This window comes from Hemitrygon akajei, chromosome 20 (assembly GCF_048418815.1).
Source record: "Hemitrygon akajei chromosome 20, sHemAka1.3, whole genome shotgun sequence".
Classification (NCBI taxonomy): Eukaryota; Metazoa; Chordata; class Chondrichthyes; order Myliobatiformes; family Dasyatidae; genus Hemitrygon; species Hemitrygon akajei.
The window spans coordinates 59,081,190-59,106,472 of NC_133143.1; the positions used below are offsets into that span (position 1 = coordinate 59,081,190).

Genomic DNA, 25,283 nt, shown 5'->3' on the forward strand with positions numbered 1-25,283 from the left:
ATAAGTGGGTCTGCAGCATGGCATTATCCAAGGATGCAGGGACAGCTTCTGCTTATTTACTGATAACAGAAAGAAGCATCTATACAGCATATACTTTTGTTACTTAACTGATAGCCACAACTTCTTGCAGCATAAAAGCAGGGATGATTTTTGACTCTTCAACAAAATTTGTCTTTTACCCCTATCTGAGTTAGAGTCTCAAGCCAATCGGACTATCAAATCACAATCTTGTCATGGTGAACACTCCTGGAGCCAGCTCTAAAACTCATCTTTATTTACTGCAGCATGATTAACCTTCCCTCTGCTGGTGAAATATCCCTTTGGCTTAATTACAAACAACTTCTTGCAGCATAAAAGCAGGGATGATTTTTGACTCTTCAACAAAATTTGTCTTTTACCCCTATCTGAGTTAGAGTCTCAAGCCAATCGGACTATCAAATCACAATCTTGTCATGGTGAACACTCCTGGAGCCAGCTCTAAAACTCATCTTTATTTACTGCAGCATGATTAACCTTCCCTCTGCTGGTGAAATATCCCTTTGGCTTAATTACAAACAACTTACCGGTAACTCTTCCTTCTGTTTCTACTATAAAAAAAATCTAAACTCACCTATTATAGTTTATTTTGCAACAAACTTCATTGTGACCTTCAGTCTCATACTTATATCAATTTCTTGTCCTTTGATGGATTAAATTTAACATAGTTGTTCTCTGCAAAACCTTCCCAAACCAGTTCCCATAAGTCCTTTACTTTTTCCAACAATTTAAATCTTCTGATTGCTTCCTTCCACTTCTTGTTCTCCTGCTGCTATTTACCTCTGCCGCTTTCTCACCTTACTGTTGTCCCACATTTTACCCAGCTCCTAATTCTTCAATTATCACTGTCAGAAGAGATTTTAGAAATTCTGATTTTTTTTGTCTTTTGCCTTCTAGGCTACTCTCCCTTTCCAATTCCTTCTCCATTTATCAAAAGTTCTTCAAAGGGCCATATTTTCATTCACGTCAGATTTCCTAATACCTCTCATATGATTCAGTGTTACAGTTCACATCCACCTAAAAGAGGTCCAGATATTCTTCCATTACCGTGCATACAGGTCATTTCCTTTTTCAGGCTGACTGATAATCCTGATCTACGATCATCCTGCTACCTTCAATCTATACAAAGATATATCGTGAATAGGTTAAGTAGATCTGATGGGAATAGATTATAGATACATGTGACAGAAATGTTCTGTTTAACCTTAAATCCATTCAGCAAGAACCCATGGATCATGCATTTGTTTTTCTCACCCTGCTTCTGCAATCTTTTACTGCAAAGTATTTCTTTGAAATTAACTTTCAGAAATGTTTACCATAATGTTAAATACTTTCACCTTAATGTACAATACCTTTAGTGGTAAAACTTCTTTGTTAATGGAAAAGAAGGACACCATAGCCTTTGTCCAGGAGCAAATTCCTGCTACATTGCCACAGACTCTCCTGGCTGTTTCAATATTGTAGTCACTCATTTCAAAGTAAGGCTGAAGTAAATCAATGACTTCCTCATTAATCGTGTCTTTAGGAAATTGCTAGGATGGTAAAATAACAAACAAACATCAGCAAGGTTCACTGTTAGCTGTGAACAAATCTATCTATTAAAAGATCACTACTGTGATCTTTTTACATAAATACAAACCAACAGTTTTGCTGTTTGGTCACATGCTTTGGAAGTAATATTGCATTGTACTGTATGTTCTTGTAAAAAATGCATTTAAGAACTAGCAAAGTTTAAATTACAAAGAGGCCATCAAAAACTTCAAACTGGTATAGTTAGCCCCATTTTTATGCAAGTTTCTGTTTTGGCAGCTAACACATTTTAACTAGATACTTTAAGCCATAACAGAGGTATTGAAGCAAGTAAGTAGAGTGTTAAAATATAGTTTCTGTTGATCCACATAATATGAATTCAGCAATGCTTAAGGTAATGCTTACATCCTAGTTACCCTGCCTTCTTACCTACAGAACAATTTAATTTTAAGAACACATACCTTAAACAAAAGAGGTAATTAAACTCTAAATAAAACTATTGCCAAAACATACTCACTTCTTAAGTTAGCATTTTCTAAAATTAAACTTACAATTATCTAAATAAATAGTGAATGCTCATGAGTGTAGCTCTGAAAAATCAGATTAATTATGTGCACTTTTTACTTTGACAAAAAAATTGAAAACAAATAGTATGCTTTATTCAGCTAAGAAAGAAAGGAACTCTGAATAATTTGCTGACCTGAAGATTTTGCAGGAAGTTTCCTGCTGTCATGAGCTTCAAAGACTCTTGCCATGAGGGGATTGTGCAAGCCCTCTCGACGTCAATTTTGACAGTGTTCACTCTTCGCTGGAAGAGCAACAGTACGCAGTCCATGATGCGCATGATGAGGTGAGGTGGTCTACCCAGCGTGCGCACTGTAGCGATATCAGTTGGCTTAATGGTCTATGCAGGTAAGCACAAGAACAAAAACAGGCATCATAAAATGTAAATTATTTTCATCTAATGTGCATAATCTGCTCTGGAACTACTGAGCCATTGTAGGCTATGCCTGAAATTTTACTGCTTATTTATCATAAATCAATGGAATATGAATGAGTATGGATAGACAAGCTCCACAGTGTATTGGGATTGATGCGAACTATTTGTGTTTTACCAATCTTCCAACTATTCCTTTCAAACTTAACACTGCTGATAATGTTAAAAATTGTATGGAGTATGACAGGCACTGCATGTAGTAATAAAGCAAAATTTAACAGATTAAATATCTTCTGGCGAAAGAATTCATTGGATTTGCTGGGTAATCAAACTGTCTTCAAATTCCAAAGTCGACAGAGTTTTGCTCATTAGGTTCTGGTCCTGATGAAAGTTCTCGGCCTGAAACGCCGACTGTTCATTCCTTTCCCTGGATGCTGCCTGACCTGCTGAGTTCCTCCAGCATTTTGTGGGCGTTGCTCTGAATTTTCAGCATCTGCAGAATCTCTTGAGTTTATAGCGTTCAGCTCAGCAGGAGCGCCCATTGCAGCAGGAGAAACACTGAGTGACAGGGTACATGTTCCAAGGAGGAAGTACTAAGATTAGCCTCTACTGAGAGATTTTGAAGAATTGGGTTTGGAACTGATGCATGGAAATTCATAGATCCACAACCTCTGGATTGTTAACAGATCCTTGTAAGTTCTAAAAATGGAATTATATAATTACTCAATCCATAGAAGTATTTTTAAAAATTAAAGTATTAAAATAAAAACAATAAAAAATATATAAATGAGAATTGTCCTGAAATACAATCATTTATCTTAACCCCTATGTATTTTCCTCCAGTCAAAATTCAAAGTACATTATCAAAGCATGTAGAAATTATACAACCTTGAGATTTGTTTGCTTACAGGCAGCCACAAAAAAAGAAACCCGATAAAACTCAATCTGATTAGAGACCGACACCCAATGCATAGAGAGAGAAGAAACACACACAAATCATGCAAACAATAAAAGCAAGCAACAGCATTTGAGATGAAATGAATCCAAAGGCACAAAGCCCAGAGCAGCCGGAGCAGGCCCATGTCCACCTGTCACTCAGTGTTTCTCCTGCTGCAACAGGGCTTCTGCTAAGCTGAACAGTATAAACTCAAGAAATCCTGCAGATGCTGAAAATCAGTTCATCACGCAGCAGGGCAAATAGCCACGAAGCTCGCAGATATGAAGCCTGGAGGAGCCAGAGCAGTCTCTCAGTCTCAGTACCACGGACAGAGGAGTTAACATCGTGGAAGAGTGAGCAGAATCAGCCCGATTCTCGTCTCCAGTCTCGATCCCCTACCTTTTCAGTCTATCCGGGCCCGCAGTTAAACACCGCGTCATCGTCCCCACTAGAACTTGGGGCCTGCCGCAGCGATACGCTCTGGGGCCCAGGCCCACTGAGGAACTCACTGCACCAGGTTAGAAGTGGTGCAGATATTTTGAGTGAATTCCCTCCATAAAAGCAGTGGTGAGCCTTAGGCACAGAGTCCAATAGCAAATATAGGAAACGAAACAGCAATGAACAGCTACAGATGGAATTGCTGAACTTCCCCCAAATCCAGGCAATGTATCCAGTGAATATGGAAAGGAAAATGTGCTTCACACATCCACTGCTTTCTGAGATTGCAGCTCAAGGGATAACTGTAATCTTCAGTGTTTGGTCCTATCACCCTACCAATTTAAAGAATGAGTGATGATCACAGTGCAACATATAGAGTTTAGCAAGATTGGTCTAACCATTTTCCCTGAATGGATAGTCCAAAACTAGGGGCAAATGTTTTAGAATTAAAGGGTCAGTCATCTCAGACTGAGAAGAGAAATCTCTTTAATCAAGTTTATGATTCCCCATCACCCAAGGACTGTTTTATTGACCTATTAAGTAACTCAAGAACAAGATTATTGATTTTTGGTTGCCAAGGGAATCAAAGAATATGGGGCAGTGAGAGATCATCCATCATTTTATTGACTGGTTGAGCAGAGTCAAAGGACTGAATACTGTATACAATGCCTTTGACCACTGCTAGACAGAGATACTGATTTTTGCTAAATGTATGTGCATTTGTTAACTCAATGTTTTACCCATTTGCAACATATAATTTCACTGAGATCTACAAACGGAGCCTGCGGGTTGTTTTTCCAATGGGCAGCCATTTACTGCTAATGGGCAACTTAGCAGAAAGTTTGGTGCTTTGTTCCCAGTTTTCAGCCAATAATGCAAATAGACAAAATAATCTCTATTTTTTCAGATGACAGTCCAATTGCTCCAGTGACACCATGAATTTCAATGCTTTTTAAGTGCAACCATTTTTGTTAAACAGAGAACTGTTCATTAGTTAGGCAAATGCTCTTTCCCAGAGATAAGGATAACAATAATAGAAAAAACCAAGCGAGGATGAAAGTCTAGCTGTTGGAAATAAGGAACAATGCACAAACCGCAGGAGGTGCACAGCGGGTCAGGCAGCATCAATGGAGGGAAATGGTCAGTCAATATTTCAGGTCCAGACACTTTACTAAGGTTCAAAAATCAGGACAGCGGAAATAAATGACTTAATTTACCTGTAGAGCTGCCTCAGCCTCCTCCAGAGCAGGTTTTGCAGCTTCCAGCTTCTCTTCTGCAATGGCCTTGTCTGCTGATATACTATCAACTAAGGCCTGAGCTTTATCCTTGACCTTTTGAACTTCTACTTTTACCTTCTCAGAAGCTTGAGCTTTCACAGTAACCTCCTTTAAAACCTGAAAAACACACAAAACAGAAATTCATAAGCTATCAATTCTAGTCTCAAAACAAACACTTAAACTCTACATTGAAAATGGGAACGAATTCTGGTTTAGATCGGTTTGACAATGGCTCATTTTTGCATGATCATTTCTAGGAAACTACAATATCCAAACAGGTGAAGAAATGATGCATGCAGCAACAATATTCTCGGATGATTATGTGCAGCAATATGGATATATTGAAGAGATTTTTTTCCATTTCTCTTGCAAGATCGCAAACATCTTCCTATTTCAGGTCCCGAAGGTCTACAGTACATGTGAAGAGTGGAGGTTACAAACCTCATCACACATTTTGACACAGAGCTCTACAAGACAGTGAACAACAAGTTTCTTACAAGCATACTTAAACATTTAGAAAATGGATTTTAATAGTTATGCAAATATTAAATGTATCTTGTGATATTTATTGATCTGTGCAAGTGCGAAATGTGTGTAAATAACACGGACTTTTTTAAAAATGACACGATCAATATTTTGCAGATTTAGTCACGACGGCTTTGAAAACATTCACCAGTTTGAATGGTCAGTTTTTAAATCAGTGTTTAATATATATGCTTCTTACCTACTAGTTAAGTAAAAGCCACTGTATTTCACTGGTCAATTTGCACTTAATTGGTTAACGTATGGGAACTTAAACAAATGATTAAACTAACTATTATGATCAGAAAATTAATGGCCATTCCAAATGAACAATCAAGGTCATTTTACTGGGATTGTATCTTATTTCTAGTTTAACACCATAATTTCCAGGGTGATCCACAGAGTACACAGGATCTACCCACCTCTTCCTGAACCATCTGTAAAAGTAGGGGTTAGATGCGATGTACAGAATTCGAATGTGTGTAAAATACAAATCAGGATGTGTTTCAACTCATCACTGGTACATGGTTTATGTCTGTGCTACTATTAAAGGGTAGATGTGGGATTCACTAGTGGGTTTAGGCTAGGGTCTGTAACAATGTCAACGGACTGGTGTTTTAAAGTTTGACATATGGTCCTATTTTGAAAATGTTTCATTCAGTGTGGGAAAACTCAGCATATTTTTATCTGGTTACACTTTCCGAACAACTCAGTGGATTTGGATGATGAGGGGGTCGGGGGAACAGAGAAAAATGAACTCGTTGTACAAATCTGTATCCAGTAATTTTTCCTCCTGCAACTCACAAAACCCAGAGAATTGCCCACATTTTATGGAATATTTGTGCCAACATCTGTCAAAGCCAGATTTTTTTTTTATTGGTCACAAGGAAATGTAATCTTTTAAATGTGTACGACTAAAGTCTTAACTATGTAAACCAGTTAAGATAAAAAAAGAACAAAAAGATTTATGAAATATTATTTTGTTAAACTACATACCATATCGGCCTTTTCATTGGCTGTTTGTAGCTCCCTCTCTTTCACTTCCAGTTCTTTACTCAGAGTAGCCACTGATTCTGATGCCTCCTTCAGTTTCTGAAGGCCTGTATTCATTCTGTAGAACAGATATATTTCGGTTCAGCAAACTCTTTGGCAAAGTATCTATCTTAAAACAACATGAAACCAGGTAAATCCATTTCAGTACCAAGTTTCAACTACCGGTAATTATGCTTTCCCATTTTGCACTTTCTCAAGTTTTACTAAATAACACAGTAAACTTATCATGTTAATAATTATAGACCATAATTCTATATTCACAGCATAACAATACAGCTTCTTTTATGTTAAGTTTAATAATTTAATGGCGGAATATGAATGATGTCAGGGTGAAGTAGTAATAGGTTATGGATTAGTGGTGTTTTCGTGTATGCAATTAATATGGTAGTGACAGGAGATAAGTCAGGGGAAAAAAAAGGTTGTTTTAGCCAAGATTACAAATGATTTGCTAAGTCAATGACTAAAAAAAATGGTATGTCACCAAAGACTTCAGCAAATTTGTACAGATGCACCATGGAGAGCACTCTGGTTAAATCACCGTCTGGTACGGAGGCACCAATGTGCAGGATAGTCAAAAGCTGCATCGGGTTGTAATTCAGTCACTTCCATTATGGACAGTGCCTTCCCCATCATTGAGGACATTTTCAAAAAGTGGTACCGCAAGAAAATGGCATCCATCCTTAAGGGCTTTCACCATCCAGAACATGACCTCTTATCATTACCACTGAGAAAGTACAGGAGCCCAAGGACCCACACTCAACATTATATAAAACGCATCAGATTTCAGAATGGAGTATGAACCCATGAACACTAACTCACTCTTTGCTCCCCTCTACTCTTTATATACATCTTATGGCAGCTTATAATTTAAAATGTATTGCATTGTACTGCTGTTGCAAAATAACTAATTTTATGTCATATATCAGTGATAATAAACCTGACTCTGATTCTTAAAAGAAAGTCTTTTGTACCTCCATCCAACAGTGTGACATGATATCCATGCTATTCTCTGCAGCAAAAAGGGTACAAATGCATCTGCCCATACAATATCTTTAGCTCTCTTCCCCATCTTGATCCTCAGTCATCTGTTTACCTCTCTGTCTATTACCTGCAAAATGACTAATGATGCCCTTAGGGAAGTCAGAATAAATGTCAGTTTAACTAGTAACTTCCTTTGGTAAGAGTAAATTCACTTCTGCAAAAAAAAAGCTGTTTGCATTAAATTCCTACCGATTTGCTAATGTATGGACCTCAGTGTGCTTCTCCTTGTAGGTGGCTTTGTATCCCTGGATGAATGAGAGATAGGATTTTGGTGTCACATGAGTGGATCGGCGATATCTTTGGAAATAGTCCACACATTTCTCAGCCACTCCATCTTGGAAGAATCCCATGCATTGCACCACCTCCCTTTTAACCTCAGTGCTGCAGTCAATTTCAAAAGAAGATAAGAAGTGCTCAGAAACTGTTGGAAAAAAAACAACAAACAATTTAATCTATAAAAAGGGAAATGAATTAAATTGTTTGTACTTGTACCAAAACCAAAGTGAAAAATTGTTCTGCATAAAACAAAGTAGCCATATTTTCACTCTAATCTTCAGTTACTGCTGAGGAATTAAAATTGCAGTATCTACATACTGGCTTCTCAATACTAATGTTTACTTAAATTACTATAAATATTTAATTTATCAATGGGCAATTTCATTATCTTCCATAGTAAAAACTAACTGATGTGTTCATTATAGAGGGATTGTGCAGAGCACACCAGGCTTGCAAGATATTCACAACTGAACTTTATTGATAACCTCGCTTGTACAATACGTGAACGCCTCTCAAGTGGGAGTGGGTAACTGAGTGGTATAGAAATACTCTATTAACTACTGCAACACTAACAAGAAGAAAAATCAGCTCTTCAAGAAAGTGAAACAATATAAACAAGTATAAAAGTTGATTACACATTAGATTCCTTCAAAAGCTTATTGCATATCATTATAAGAATTAAAGGTATCCAATGATGCTCTTTTGAATCTCCGAGACATTTGGCTGTTGATAGCTATCATCACAGAAATATAAATTGTGATTATTTTAGATTAAAACTAATTTTGTTCATCTTAAACCATTTGTTTATTTCAGAATTATTTTAATACAACAAGAAATTAAGACTTTAGTTATTTAGTAAGACTCCTCAGAACACTTAATCAAAAGCAACTATCTCACAGTCCCATGTTTGATATCATTCATTAAATACAAGAGGAATCCCCAGGATAAAAACATCATTACAGAGAGCATGAAAACACTCACCGAGTTACTGGTACTAAAGCTTATTCTATAATTATATGTTTACTCCAGCAACACACAGCAAGAATGATAAAATTCATTAAACAAATCTACATCTTAAATAGACAAATGTTACTGTCGCCTGTTAGATGTCAATTTGTACAAACACCTCTGAGAACATATCTCAAATTCCTCTTTGAATTGCTTCATTTTAGCACATTTAAATACCTGCTTTAAAATACAATGAGCACCTTCAGTGCTCAAACCAAAAGTTAACCATCAGAAAATTCCCTTCACAGTTCCATATTACTCATCAAATATTTGAATGATATATTCTTCTCAAATTTAAACAACGTTAGTAACTTTGTCAATCTGATGTTATGTGCTTCAACCTACCAGCAACAAGGGCATCTTTGGGCCAACGACTGAACCAGTTAATGGTGCAGCCTGAAATGAGTGCTGGAAACTTGAGTGCTCGATTACGGAATTTCTCTCCCACGGGTGAAAAGCACAGGACTACATGAAGATTCTGACGAACTCTAGTCATGAAGTATTCATACAAGTTTTCAACAGTCGGGGGCCTGCGAGGACACTCCTTCTTCATTACTGGTATCAAATTGCATATAACTTCATCTAGTTCATCCCGAGCAAAGAGGTTAGAGATCTAAGATCAAAATAACATTTGAAAACCTAATGTTAACATGACAGCAGCTAATAATAAAAGGAAGTCAATGTGGTGGAGCATGCAATCTGTCAACAGTTAGACCCAAGATTCATTCCCACACCAAGCTGATAAGAATTGGGAATGCTGTCAGCTATTCCTACCCTGCCCAGTTAATGAAAATGCCTATGAACTGCAGGTGGAAGAAATTGGTGCTTCTTTCTAGATTTTATTATGAATATGACAAATATTTTCACCAGAAGGACTGTGATAGTGGTAATAAAAATAATCATAAGAGTTCTATAGACCTGAAAAATATGGCAAGGCGCTGATAGCACTAATTGATTAACTTACCTCACCAGATGACAGAACATTGTTCAAATATTCAAGGAAAGACTCATCTTTGACCTCATTATCTGTAAAGATGAAGGTGATTCCCTTCCCTTGATGACCTGCAGATTTATACAAAATCTTCAAATCCTCCATCAGGTTAGAGCTGTTATATGACCTGAGAAAAGGAAGGAGAAAGTACACTCAGTGGCCACTTTATTAGGTACACATACTCATTAATTCAAATATCTAATCAGCCAATCACATGACAGCAACTCACTGCAAAAAATCATGCCGACATGGTCAGAGGTTCAGTTCTTATTCAAACCAACTGAGGAAGAAATGTGATCTAAGTTACTTTGATCGTGGGATGATTGTTGGTGTCAGATGGGTTGGTTTGAGTATCTCAGAAACTGCTGATCTGGGATTTTCACATACAACAGTCTCTAGAGCTTACAGAGAATGGTGCAAAAAACAAAAATAAAATCCAGTGAGTGGCAGTTCTGAGGGTAAAAACACTTATTAATGAGAGAGATCAGAGGAGAATGGCCAGACTGGTTCAAACTGACAGGAAGGCGACAGTAACTCAAATAACCACGCATTACAGCAGTGGTGTGCAGCAAAGCATCTCTGTGTGCACAGAACATCGAACTTTGAAACTGATGTGCTACAGCAACAGAAGACCAAGAACATACAGAAATACATTTAGGGGCCATCTTATTATATATTACCTGTAATTAGAGTATGTACTGAATGTATTTAGCTTATTCAAAGGAAATCTATTTTATGAAATACTTTCATAATAGAAAAATACAGTCACAGAAAGGAATACATGACAGAACCTTTAATGTCATAATTCTTCCAGGCCTTAAATGTTCAGTCGGCCTTTTCTCCTTGGAGCGACAGAGGATGAGAGGTGACCTGATAGAGGTGTAATAAAGATGATGAGAGGCTTTTTCCCAGGGTTGAAATGGCTAATGCAAGAGGGCACAGTTTTAAGGTGCTTGGAAGTAGGTACAGAAGAAATGTCAGGGGTAAGTTTCCTGTTTACATCTGTAAGGGGTTTCTTCTTTATGCTACTGCATATGTTAATCAAAATGGCTTCTTTGTTATGTTAAAAGTAAAAATGCTTCTTTGTTATGGTAACTGGTGAGAGAGTGCTTTCTCTCGCAGCTTGTTTGGGTTATAATTACTAATAATGAGAATTGTATTCATTTGTTAACCAATTGGGATAGATGTTATTCTCTCTTATGGGTCTGTAAGCTAGTGTTGCGCGGATTTTTGGGGAGTTGGAGGGGAGATCGCGAGGAAGGAGGACGTGCTGGATGCGCTCTGGTCGACCACCGAGGTTGGTCCCAGGCGGCAGGTCGAGGAGGTCGGAGTAGATCGAATAGTGGACCGAAGACTTCGATAGTTGAGCTCCAATGGTTGTGCACGAATTGACTGAACTCTGATAAGTTTTGGAGCCTTTTCTTTCTTTTCTTCCGTATATATTGTATCGCCATTAATTACCTAGTTCAGTTTATAAAGTGTAATTTGTAAAATGTACATTGTGTACTGGCTGATGATTGCTGTTTGAGGCTGTATCGGGGGGCATTGCACAGCAACTGACGCAACCGTGAGGCAAGGTTGGGCGGGGGACGGGGTCTCCCCTAGATACGTACGAGCCAATATAGCTGAGTGTTACACAGAGAATGGTGAGTGCGTGGAATGGGCTGCCGGCAATGGTGGTGGAGGCGGATATGATAGGGTCTTTTAAGAGACTCCTGGACAGGTATAGGGAGATCAGAAAAATAGAGGGTAACCCTAGATAATTTCTCAGGTAAGGACATGTTCAGCACAGCTTTGTGGGCCGAAGGACCTGTATTGTGCTGTAGGTTTTCTGTTTCTATGTTTCTAATATAAGCAGTGGAGTATAGTGGATACTAAAATAACTTCTATGTTTACACTTGATATTAGAATTGCATTACAATTTATAAGTATCAGATAGGAGGTAGGAGGCCATAGCTCTTTTTACTCCCATCTGGCCATTGGAACATTACCTTGTGTTGATGAAACATCTTAAATAAAACAAAATAAATACTGAATGTACTCAGCTCAGGCAGCAACTGTGGAGAAAAAAAATTGAATTAACCTTTCTGGTTGATGGCTTTTAATCAAAATAGATCAATGAAGTAACTGCCAGGTTGGAACAGAAGCCTTCAGTAGCTCACATTAATTTGCTTTCTGACGTACAAGTGTGGAAAGTCGTCTCATTCAATTATAAATTACATTCTTCTTAATTTTTTTACAAGACAAGGAGTGCCAATATTTACTTTAAAATGAAAACAGTTGGGGCGTTATGTGTCGTTTCGCCTTTTATGATTCAAAATACATTGCAGTCTTTTGACTTGAAAATGAGAGCAGAAGTCAAAGAATGTTACAGACTGACTTGCAAATTTTTAAAAGGTTGTTACCAAAGCCTTATCCCCTAAAATGTTAAATTTACTAATCATCATTGAAAAAGGAATGAAAAATGGCCAAGCCTTACCTTGTTAATGTGATTTGGAATGTCTTGTATCCAGCAATGAAGGATGCCAGTTTAGTCAGACTTTGCTTGCCAGATCCACCTACACCAACCAGTAATGCATTCCCACGAGGTGTACGAATAATACGTGAGATCTAGTGATAAAATAAGTTATTTTTCTAATAAGCCAATATATTTATCATGGATAGAAAAGTATTAGATGAACTTCTGCACATAGTAAACTCAACATTTTTAGGAATTGCTTACAAAGCCACCTAATAACCCTAATTGTATTGCACTTGATGAAGTACTTCATACACATTATTACAAATATGGTGTAAATTTAAATAATTCCCAAAGGCAACTGAGCATTAGAAGGACCGAATGTCAGGGCTGTGTGAGAAGAAGGGGGAGGAATAGTAATCTGAACATTGTTTTAAAAGAGCCATACTTGCTCCATGGGTTAAGCAGCAATTTTCTATGTAATACACTTGATGATTCTATGATTGGGCATAAGGAGTGAAGAAATAGATCAACAGGTCAGTGTGGGAATACCCAGTGTTTTCCATTTCAGGCATTATTTACATCATTGCAGGATGATCCCACATACTTTGTAAGCAATGCAGTTTTACAGGGGGAAATGGAATCCAGCTCATATGCAGCAGTTTCTAAATGGCAATTGATTATTGTCCAAATAATATAATTCCACTACATTCACAAAATACCAGCCAGAAATCTTTTTTTAAGGACTTCCTTGATATTTTTTTAAAAAGTGTATGTTTTATATCCAACTGACGAGTATTTGATTCAATATTTAACTTAAATACCAATGTCTTGCACAGCACTGCACTGAATGGAAGACAAAATAAGCCTAAATCCTCATATTAGGGAACTGTCCTCACAGAGTAATGTCCTATTACTGAGACAAGACTGGAAAGTGAAATCAGAAGTGATCTTTATGAAACAGTAACCAGTCCATGTCAATGTTATACTCAGATATCACTGAAGATTCAGTCATCTTCCTGCATCTTGGCTTCGCCTGTGATCTCCTCAAAGTAAAGAATCTTGTAAAGACAAACAGCAAATTTGGCAGAAACCATAATATTGAAGAGATATGCGGATATCCCGCAGCTTTGCTTGACTGCATCAGCGGTTGGGAACAATTCACGTGAGTCAGCGTTATCCACAATGCAAGCAAGTATTCCATCATTGAACTAAATTACTAAATTTACTGAACCACTGTTCCTGAACCATCTTTTTTACGACTCAAAAGTACGCTGGCTGGCTGTATCAAGTATCCCTCAGATTAATCTAAGTCATGTTAAGTTTGGACTATTTTCTGAAGTTGACTTAATGCACATACCATGTCTTTGACCCCACATTCTTTCCTGAAGAATCCCCATTCTTAGGCAGAAACCCTTTACAACGTGGTTCAGCAGGATTTTGGAGAATAATTTTCTAGCTATTTACAATCAGATGATCTGTAGTTGCAGAACATTCTTGCATTCCTAAGGTACGGTATATGTATCCATAGTTGATTAGACCACAAGACATAGGAGCCGAATTAGGCCATTTGGCTCATCAAGTCTGCTTTGCTATTTGATCACAGCTGATTTATTATCCCTCTCAACCCCATTCTCCTGTCTTCTCCCCATAACCTTTGACACTCTAACTAATCTAGAACCTATCAACCTACGTTTTAAATATACCCAATGAATTGGCCACCACAGTTGTCTGTGGCAATCAATTCCACAGATTCACCACCTACTGGCTAATGAAATTCCTCCTCATCTAAGGTTGTGCCCTCTGGTCCTAGACTCTTCACTATTGGGAACATCCTCTACTCTATCTAGGTGTTTCAATAGTTGATTAATCATATACATATATTTAGTATATATAAACATTTGAGCAGTGAAAATATTTAAAAGGTCCAGGAAATTGTACTACTACTTTGTACTACACAATAGAGACAGTAATGCTAATAATGTCCCCAAAATAAGCAAAAGAAAAATTAGTTTTAGCATTAATTTACATATTATCATTAAAATGCAGACAATTGGGTTTTTATGCGGAGTACACAATTTATCTAGCAAGTAATTCTTGAGAAGATCAGATCTAAAAAAGTGGGAATGACTAAGTGGGATTCTGCAGAAAGTTGTGAACTCAGTCAGCTCCATCGTGGGCTCTAGCCTCCCCAGCATCCAGGACATCTTCAAGGAGCAATGCCTCAAAGAGGCAGCATCCATCTTTATGGATCCACATCACCTGTTCTCCTCTCATTGGTACCATCAGGAAGGTGGTACAGGAGCCTGAAGGCACATACTCAATGATTCAGGAATAGCTTCTTCCCCTCTGCCATCAGATTTCTGAATGGATATTGAGCCCATTAACACAACCTCACTACATATCTCTGTTTGTACAACTTATTTTATTTAACTCCTTTAATATATACTTCTTATTGTAATTACAGTTTTTAATCATTAAGTATTGCAATGTACTACTGCTGCATGACAACAAATTAAATGGCATATGCCAGTGATATTAAACTTGATTCTGGTACTGATTGATGATGGACTGACAGCTGGCTACACTAGTGATGTGAAGCGAGGTGAAGCAATTCCACTAATCACAAAGTATGGTTAGTTTCTTTAAGAATGGCACAAAGCCACCTACAAGCAAAATATTGTGAAATAGCTTGAATTATGAAAAGAAAATACTGAAAAAAAATTGTGGCCAAGTGGAGAAGGAAACTGCCTGAGAATAGGATGGAGAATTAAAATTACACACAAATGATTTTTTTTTTTACCTTAACTAAGTGAGTCATGGCATCCTTAAAGAAAACCATGTCTAATCCCATTCCTCGGATGCTTTCATTGTATCGCTGTAGAAACATATTTAGCCGAACCTTTAATTCATCAAAACTGCCAACAAGTTCATAGACTTTCGGCACGTCAAAGTCAGCATCTTCTGGTTCATCTCCTTCAACAGAAAGATTTAGTTTTCATTAATGCATATCCATAAACACGATCTTCCATTTCACATCACAGAACTGTTTCTCATTAAGCCTCAAAAATTAAGTGTTATTTGATGTTTGTAACTCATGCTAGCCCCCTAACACCACAGGAGAGTGCCAAGTGCTGAGGTATCTCGTCCCATAACTTCAATGGCTGGCCTTAAATCTCTGCCTCAGTATGAAGACAGGAAGGGCAAAAAGAACCTGGCAGATTAGATAGTATCTGTGCATGGAAAAAAATGGAATTAACACTTCAGGCCAATGATATTATCTAGGAGCCATTAATTTTGTTTCTCTCTTAACAGATGCTGCCTGAAAGGATCTATCCTGGGTCCAACATATTGATATACTCATGAAGAAGGCATGTTACTGGCTCTGTTTCATTAAGAGTTTGAGGAAATTTGATACGTCACCAAAGACTCAAGCAAATTTCTACAGATATACCAGGGAGAGCATTCTGACCGGTTGCGTCACAGCCTGGTATGGAGGCTCCAATGCACGTGATCAATAAAAGCTGCCGAGGGTTGAAGACTCATCCAGCTCCATCATGGCCACTAGCTTCCCTGCCACTGGATGACAACTTCAGGAAGCAGTGCCTCAAGAAGGCAGCATCCATAACATGGCTTCTTCTCAAAGACACACAATCAAACATTTTAGAAACAGTTTCTTCTGCTCCATCATCAGATTTCTGATCCCATGAACACTACCTCACTATTTCGCTCACTTTTTGCACCTTTTTTATATTTCTTATTGTAACCTATAGTACGTAGTTTTTACGCTTTACATGCTACTGCTGCAAAACAACAAATTTCATGACATATGTCAGTGATAATAGATCTGATTTTGATTCTGACTTGTCGCTTCAGGCATTAGCAGTTGTTTTTTTCTTTATTTTACCTCAGCCATGGTTTGTGGAGAGCGGTTGGGGAGAGGAGGGACTTTACCCTAAAGATGACATGAACTGATAAACATTCATACAATAATGAGCATTTAAAACCAAGTGAAGCTTGACTTACCTTGAGCATCTGGTGGACGTCATTCATTGTGTCGTTTACCACCGATAGTTGGAAAGTCTGACAGGAGCGGCCCTGTCTCCTGAAGACTTACAAATTATTTACTTTGTTGCCCCGTTGAATCTTTGTATGCAATTTTTTTTTTGGTATGTGGGTGGGGGAAAGAGGTTAATTTTATTTATTTTTCTTTTTGGTATCTTCAGCTGTGGTCAGGCAATTTACCTGCCCTGACACACCAAATCTTTACAAAGATAGCTTTGCTTCAAGCAGTGAAAAGCCTTGGTCTCTAGAATAGAACAAGTCTGGGGAATGGCAAAGCTGGGTTCTGGACTTCTGCTGAAGCAAAACTGCAGCAGATGCAGATTTCCTCAATCATTTTACTTGAACTTGAACCAGATTTTTCTATTACTGCAAATGTATATTTTTGATGATATTTTGAAGGTAAAAGAAGGTAAAAGATATTTTGAAATTTTTGCCTCAGACTCCAACTGTGAGTCCTTCACATGACAGATGATAGAGACTTTGGGGAAAAATCCAGAGCATCAGACTGATACCATAATAGGGTTAAAAGTTGAGTTATTTTACAGCAGCAAAATAAAAATTCAAGGAAATTTGACAAATTCTTCAAACCATTAACACATCTGGATTTGGTCCAAATCAATGGGTTATTTGAATTGAATAGGTTACCTGTGGCTTCTGGTGGATCTCGTAAGAAGTCCACAAAGTAAGCATCGACACCAACCCCAACTGTTGCTAGGGCTTTCTCTTTTAGCTCCATCTCAACTACTTTGGCTAATGCATTGTCAAACCAAGCTACATCTTCTGAGGTGGTAAATCGATCAGCTATAACACATCTACATTCATGCTTCCACAACTTTAGTGCCACCTGAACATTGAATAGAAACAAATATTTTATTAGTTATTCAAAATATAGATTTTTAATAATAACTCAACAGGGTTTGGTTGTGAATTAGTACTTCTGAAGTCAAAGAACACAGTCTATGATTTCAAAATAAGGAAATGTAAGCAGCGCACTCTGTATTTACATAATTCAAATGTTTGTTGTATAAGAATAAGACAGTATGACAGAATGTTACATTGGAGTAAAAGAGGTTCAAAACCATCCACTGCAATCTGAATTGCCACTGGTATGAAAGTCTGCAACTTGTGGTACCTCCGTACAGCTTCAGAGAGCGTCAGGCACAGTCAGGGCAGCAAGGTACATTAGTGGTTTGCACAATGCTTCAGAGCACCAACAATCACCAATCGGGGTCCAATTCCTGCCACTGTCTGTAAGTTTAGTACGTTCTCCCCATGACCGCGTAGGTTTCCTCTGGGTGTTTTGGCTTCCTCCCACATTCCAAAACAGTATGGATTAAAGCTAAAGTTAACAACTCATGAGCCTGCTATGTTGGTGCCAGAAGCATGGCAGTACTTGTAGGCTGCCCCCATCACATCCTCGGACTGTGTTGGTTGTTGATGCAAAAGATGCACTTCACTGTTTCGATATATATGTGACAAATAAAGCTCATCTCTCTAAACACTCTCTATTCCATTTTCTTTATAACACTGCTTAGTGTATAAACCTTAATCACTTCTGATCAATGAAGTTTTGAAACAAAAGTACAATAATCTTGTAATTCAGATTTGTTTAAGGAAACTACAAACAACGTGCTTGAGAATAGATTTAAAACACTCCCCTTGTTGTGTTTTAAATGTGATCATTCAATTGTAAGGTCAAAGATGGCCCCTTCCAAAATGATTGTCAGAACCTACAGTGTACTGTAGCTAACTTAAGTAACGGCGGCATCTATCATTAAAGGACCCCCATCACCCAGGACATGCCCCTTTCTCATTGCTACTGTTAGGGAGGAGGTATTGGAAGGTAAAGGCACACATTCAACGATTCAGGGATAGCTTCTTCCCCTCTGCTATCAGATTTCTGAATGGACACTGAGCCCATGAACACTGCCTCACAAACAAGTGAAAATCTGCAGATGCTGGAAATCCAAGCAACACACAAAATTCTGGTGGAACTCAGCGGGTCAAGCAGCACTTAAAGAAAAGAGTAAACAGTCGACATTTCGGGCCGAGACCCTTCATCAGAACTGCTACTTTTTTTCCCTCCTTTTGCACAACTTATTTCATTTAACTCCTTTAATATATTTATTTCTTACTGTATAATAGTTTTTTTATTATGCACTGCAATGTACTGCTGCCACAAAACAACAAATTTCACAACATATGCCAGTGATTTTAAATCTGATTCTGATTATGCATTATGGTTTCAAGAAGTACAGGCACAAAATTTTCTAATAAGCATAGCAAAATAAAAATATCTTTGAAACAGTACTCACACTTTCATCATTTACAACCTCAGAACAGGTATTCAACATTCCCTGCCAAATTCGTGAAAGGTCTCTCAGGTTAAAAATATAGTGAAACTTGGCTGGTGTAGGCAACATTTTCGCCTTTGTCATCTGCCAGAGTTTACGAGTCACTGGTACCAGCTTGGCTACCAAAGCTCTCACTTCAGCACAGAAGCCCCGCTCAGGGCAGAAGTGACCAGTTCCAATAACACCTGAAAAGATGAACATCAGAAGCTTAAATTTCCTGCTATTAGGTTTCATAACAATGTTTCAGACTTTGGAATGTACTTTATAAATCACCAAACATTTCTCTTACCAAAAATCTTATCAATCGCAGAGTTAGATGGCAACGTGCAATTAAAAACTGAAAAATGTCTCTTCAGGCGCTGGGGTATGTCATTTCTGCCTCCTCCTGGGTGGATCATTGCAGCAAGGAACTGGACATCCAGAATGTTTGTGAATTCGCCTGGTTTTTCAAGGTTGTAAAAACCGCATTGTTCCATTAACTGTCGCACTATTTCATTGGTGACCTGAAGTAAGAAAAATGCCAAGTGAATTGAAGTCCCTTCAATACAAAGTCTTTCTAAAAAGCAGATTACACATTGTAGTTGTCTTTCCTTATGATGTCATGTACATTCAGGGTAAGGAATGTAAATTCAAGGGAAATGAATACTTTTAGACACTCACTATCAAACAACTTGATTCAGCTTGTAGTAGTTCTATCTCATTAGGTTTATTCACCTCTCAAGCATGAAAGTGAGTTTATAAATTTGCAGATAGCTTTACCTGTTCACTGTCTGAATCCTTCATGATCTACTCATTTCAAGGCATTGATCTCAGTGCTCGAGCTCCTGATGGGCTCAGTAAAGCTCCATAATGCCAGTGTGCATGAGGAAAGTCGCCTATTATTTCCTTGCCAAGCAACTAAACACTGACACATTTTAATAGTGTTGTTAAATTAAGTGCTAACCTCAGGAATAGCCATCCTGTACTAATGAGGCCCAAGGAGACTCAGGTAATGAATCTCAGCCCCTGTCAACACAGGGTTATCAGTGTTAGAAGAGAATTCAATGAAGCAAACATAACTGGCAATTTTAGAGAGGGACACGAATTTGAATTGTGGTGGGAGCCACAACCAAACAGACTACCCATTTCAGATATTTATCCCAAAATGTTCATTAGGTCAAACATTCAACAATATTTTCATTAAAAGTAAGCAACAAAAATACTCATGTCAATGGTACTGATGTGTTAAGTGTTCTAATGCTATCCGATAACTTTTCCCCATTAAAAAGACAATGATCATTTTACTATTCTGCTTGAATACTTTCAGATAAACCTGCTGCTGACATCCGTACGCAACGCACACAAAATGCTGCAGGAACTCCACAGAGAAATGAACCATTGACCTTTCGAGCCGTAGTTGCTGCCTGACCTGCTGAGTTCCCTCCAGCATATTGTGAAGTGTTCCTCCAGATTTTATGAAATCTGCATGTCTCTATGGACCTCTTCATCATTTCTATGATCTTTACTTCATCCACATTGTCTAGTGACAACTCCTCAGTGTACAAAGATGCCAAAATCATCTCCCTCCTTGCTGATATAGTCCAAGATCCTTCAACCACATCTGCTTGTTCCCCATTTCTAGATATCATTACCAGCAATTAAGTTCAGCAGATGATACCATTTTCACATGTCCTGGCCACAATCCTGGGGTCATCGACTCTGCAGACTAATGATTAACCATAACATACTATGTTAGGGTTAGGCAGCAAGAAGTTCTAAGTAGTTACCTGATCTCCCCAGGCATTAATCACAGGCATATTAATATCATCAATGAAGACAGTCATCTTCTTCCCAGCAGGTGGACCATAGGTGGATCCCATTCGCTTATCAACATAACTTTCAATTGTGCGCTATATAACACAATTAATAGAGATTCATTCATGCAATTCTAATATACTTTATGCAATCATAATAGATACTTTCACGTAACACACACAGAATGCTGGAGAAACTCAGCAGGTCAAGATACATCCATGGAAAAAAGTACAGTCGACACTTTGAGCCGAGACCCTTCCACAGGACTGGAGATAAAAAAATGAGGAGTAGATTTAAAAGGTATGGCTTCACCCCCACACTCTCCTTCTCCAGTCCCCATCCTCTTTTCCCTCATTCACCTCATCTCCTTGCCTGCCTGTCACCTCCCTCTGATGCTCCTCCCCACTTTTATTTCTTCCCAGGCCTTCTATTTCCACCTACCAGATTCCCCCTTCTCCAGCCTGGTATCTCTTTCACCAATAAACTTCTTAGCTCTTTACTCCATTCCTCCCCCCACTCCGGGTTTCACCTATCACCTTGTGTTTCTCTCTCCCCTCCCCAATCTTTTAATTTATTCATCTTTTTTCTCCAGTCCTGCCGAAGGGTGTTGGCCCAAAATGTCGACTGTACTTTTTCAAATAAATGGCGCCTGGCCCGATCCCTGCGGGGGGGGGGGGGGGGGGGGGGTGAGGGGTGTGTGTGTGTCTGTGTTGGTTGCTTGGATTTTCAGCATCTGCAGATTCTCTCTCTAGTTTTTTGATACTTTCACATGTTTTTTTTTTGACAGAATACTGTATGCAATCTATTTTTTTCAAAAGCAGTTCTTAAATCTCTTCTCATAGATACATTTGTTGCTTTCAAATTGCAGCAGCATGGTGGTTGAGCCTCTTTTCAAAATAAATGTGCGTGCAGTTTATTGCCTGACTGAATATCACCTACCTTTCATGCAAGGGACTCAATTCAGCAGAACGAGTAGCAAATAGCTGCCATAAATTGTTATGAGGTGTGTGACGAGCAGAAAGGATGGTGAGTGGGGCATGAGTTGAACATGGGGAACACACCTTTGGGTGGCCAGAAGCTTACAAACCAGAAAAAAACATGGAATGATCGCCAACAAATTATGCAGTTAGTCATTCTGGAAAAAGACAAATGTCTCAGCAGATAATCTGGTGTCTGGATAGGGGCTACTAAGAAGATTTAGATAGAAACAGGCAGCCTTTGGGCAGATAGATGGCTGAAAATTCACCTTGTGCCCAAAGGTTATAAATGAGCTGTTTCACTCTCAGATAGCAGCTGAAACTACAGAACAAAGTTCATGACAAGAGCCAAGAATAATGATTTCAACTTTACCAATATTTTGTCAGAGGAAGTTTTGTTCAACCATTAGTATATGTCATATGGATGAGTAAAACAGCATTTAGATGAAAAATATGAAGGGAATGAGGATAGATCCTCAAGCAAAAAATCAAGGTAAAGATTGAACAGCAGGAAGGAAAACCATTGTAGATGATTTGTTCCCAATGGCTTGACAGATATGAGTGGAACCGAGTCAGTAGGTGTTTGTTAAGCTGTAGTGGAGGTGTATCGGAGAGGCTGCAGAAATGTGAAGAACAGGGAATGAGAGGACATGTCAAAATTGTGTAGCCACTTACAGCTGCTCTTCCAAAGTTTCAATTCCCCAGTCTGCCATTAACTCTGCATTTATCACAAATATTTCTGCAGCAACCAACATGTGCAACTATGCTCATGCTTCCATCATAGTTGCCAAGACCCCATTACTCTCCCCTCAAATGGACTTCAACCTCTGTTCCAGGAAATATGAGGAATTGAGATTTTTTTTAAAATATGATGGAAATTAGCCATTCACTGTCAGGATTTGTTAATAGGCCTGGATCCTTTTTGACAAAACTGTTCACAATTTCAGTATAATATTGAAAAGCAAAAATATCCCCTGGTTTTCTTTCTCTACAGTAAGCTATTTTCTTGTGCTCACTTCCATTCTTACCTCCAAGTAAAGGTTCAGTTCTTTGTCAGCAAGATTTAGTCTGTCCATTCAGCAGCATCTGCTGCTTACATTCCCTTTGTCTCACTGTCTCCATTGTTCCGAGTACAGCAAGATGGGTTCTTGACTTTACAATCTACCTCACTATTCACAATCTAGCTCATTATGATCTTGTACCTTGTTGATATCTGCACTGTATGTTCTCTATAGCTGTTACACTTTATAATGTACTGTAATTGCCACTTATTCAGCCCCAATGCCCCATGTAATGTTTTGATTGGTATAAACAGTATGCAAGACAAGCATTTCACTCTGTCTCGGTACATGTGACAATAATATAATAATTCCAATTGTTCCCTTGCCATATCCTTGAACTTACATCCTCCTCCAGTTTTTCTTTTATCTCCATAAGAGCTCTCTTGTTGTTCTGAGAAACTTAACTCCTATTTCCTCAAGCTTTCTCCATTAAAATGTTGTCCATACAGCTTTTCTAGCTCTGATGTTATCTTTCTTTCAGATGTTTTCTCCATTCTACGGCATGAACTATCCCACCCCCCTTAAATTCTCATCATTATACTTCTCCATGAGATAAACAACTCCTAATCCCTTCAAAACTCAGAGTAAATTTATTATCAAGGTACATATACGTCACCATATACGACCCTGGATTCATGTTCTTGTGGGCATACTCAATAAATCCATACCAGAATAAAAAACATTGCAGAATCAGTCAAAGTCTGCACCAACTTGGGCGAAAGATAACAAACTGTGCAGGTACAAAAAGAAAGAAATAACAACAAATAAATAAGCAATAAATATCGAGAACGTGAGGTGAGGAGTCCTTGAAAACGAGTCCATAGGTTTTGGTAACATTTTAATGATGGGGCAAATAAAGTAATCGCAAACTGGAGAAAATCTGCTGATGCTGGAAATCCAAAGCAATACACACACACACACAGAATGCTGGAGGAGCTCAGCAGGTCAGGCAGCATGTGAAGAGAAGAGTAAACAGTTGACGTTTTGGGCCAAGACATTTCATCATGCTGCCTGGCCTGCTGAGTTCCTTCAGCATTTTATATGTGTTGCCTTGATTTCCATAGCTGGTTATATTGAGCTCCCAACAAAGTTAAAGTTGCAAAATGATTCATATCAAACTCAGAGATGCTCTCTATTTGAATGTGACAAAAAATGCTAGTGAGCTATACTCTGTCACACTTTCTAGTATGGTTGGTGGCATCCATTGGTCTCGAGAGACCATGGATCTGTGCCTGGAGTTTCCAGAGCTCAGGCCTGGGCAGGGTTGTATGGGAGACCGGCAGTTGCCCAAGCTGCAGGCCTTCCCCTCTCCATGCCACCGATGTTGTCCAAGGGAAGGGCACTAGGACCCATGCAGCTTGGCACCGGTGATGTCGCAGAGCAATGTGTTGTTAAGTGCCTTGTTCAAGGACACAAACACGCTGCCTCAGCCGAGGCTCGAACCAGTGACCTTCAGGTTACTAGTCTGATGCCTTACCCACTAGGCCACGCGCCAACTTTCTAGTATACTTTCTGAGATTTGTAGGCTTATTATCTGATCATATTTCTATACATATAGACAATGAACACAAAAGGGACGATGAAGAAAAGCACTAACTTGGAATAATTTATTGAAAGGAATTTAATAATATCAACAGAAGTTAAAAATTACTCTGCATGGTTCATTTGTTTACAATTACAAATACAAAAGTACACCCAATAATCTGTTTACTATTATTTTACTTTAGCTACCAATAGAACCATTTGACTTTTTATTTACATCCCCAAGTAATAAATTCTGAAATGAAGTATCACCTGGAACATTAAGGGAGTAGTTGCTGATGAGAAGTTCAGACACTTGCCAAGGTGGGACTCAGGGTCATATTTTGACATGTAGCTCTTGATGATCACAGTTTTAGCGGACCCTTGTTCACCAATCAACAACACAGCCTATGATAAAGGAAAGCAGACTTAGCTGAAGATCTGGCAAGATTGTAAGCAATGTTTTTAACACATTAGTAGTCCTTGTTTGGTTTTTTCAAGACCTGGATTTCTTCCCAGTCTACATAAATTTACAGCAAGCATTAGACAGTTATCATCTCCAAAATAATGGGATTCTACACACACACACACACAATTTCAAACTTCACAACAGTAGACGTACACAGTAAATCACTAATCCTCTCAACATTTAACATTCTGGTGGCAAAATGAATAAAGATTCATCTTAATTAACCCTGTGGAGCATATCAGAAATTTGTCAGTTTTGCAACTTCTATAGGTAGCTCCACCAGCTGTAATGTGAAGTCAGGACATTGATATATTATGCTCCACTTGGATGGATGAGTACAGTTGTTATAATCAAGAATCTCAATGCTACCCACCAGACAGCTTGTTTGCTCATCAAGCCAAACATCATCTTAAACAGATTCGCTCTTCAGCAAGTCACAAGTGATTGTAATCTTCAAGTTAAAAAACACAGCAACCACTGAGACAGCAAGGACACATGAACACAATTACCTCCAGTTCCCGAGACACACACAATCTTA

At 38.4% G+C, this 25,283-nt stretch overlaps 1 protein-coding gene across 1 annotated transcript in view; it reads right to left on the reverse strand.

Annotated features, from left to right (window-relative positions):
• dnah5 (dynein, axonemal, heavy chain 5) overlaps nucleotides 1-25,283 on the reverse strand; it is a 223,958-nt gene that overhangs the window by 47,303 nt on the left and 151,372 nt on the right. Inside the window, exons 47-60 of the mRNA XM_073024384.1 lie at nucleotides 24,550-24,684; nucleotides 20,690-20,812; nucleotides 19,213-19,426; nucleotides 18,885-19,108; nucleotides 17,215-17,413; nucleotides 15,308-15,480; nucleotides 12,526-12,656; nucleotides 10,020-10,173; nucleotides 9,401-9,668; nucleotides 7,961-8,192; nucleotides 6,674-6,788; nucleotides 5,096-5,272; nucleotides 2,267-2,470; nucleotides 1,389-1,568 (exon numbers count right to left, since the gene is read on the reverse strand). Of these exons, the coding sequence (XP_072880485.1) occupies nucleotides 1,389-1,568; nucleotides 2,267-2,470; nucleotides 5,096-5,272; nucleotides 6,674-6,788; nucleotides 7,961-8,192; nucleotides 9,401-9,668; nucleotides 10,020-10,173; nucleotides 12,526-12,656; nucleotides 15,308-15,480; nucleotides 17,215-17,413; nucleotides 18,885-19,108; nucleotides 19,213-19,426; nucleotides 20,690-20,812; nucleotides 24,550-24,684 (2,529 nt within the window). The remainder of the gene's footprint in view (nucleotides 1-1,388; nucleotides 1,569-2,266; nucleotides 2,471-5,095; nucleotides 5,273-6,673; nucleotides 6,789-7,960; nucleotides 8,193-9,400; nucleotides 9,669-10,019; nucleotides 10,174-12,525; nucleotides 12,657-15,307; nucleotides 15,481-17,214; nucleotides 17,414-18,884; nucleotides 19,109-19,212; nucleotides 19,427-20,689; nucleotides 20,813-24,549; nucleotides 24,685-25,283) is intronic.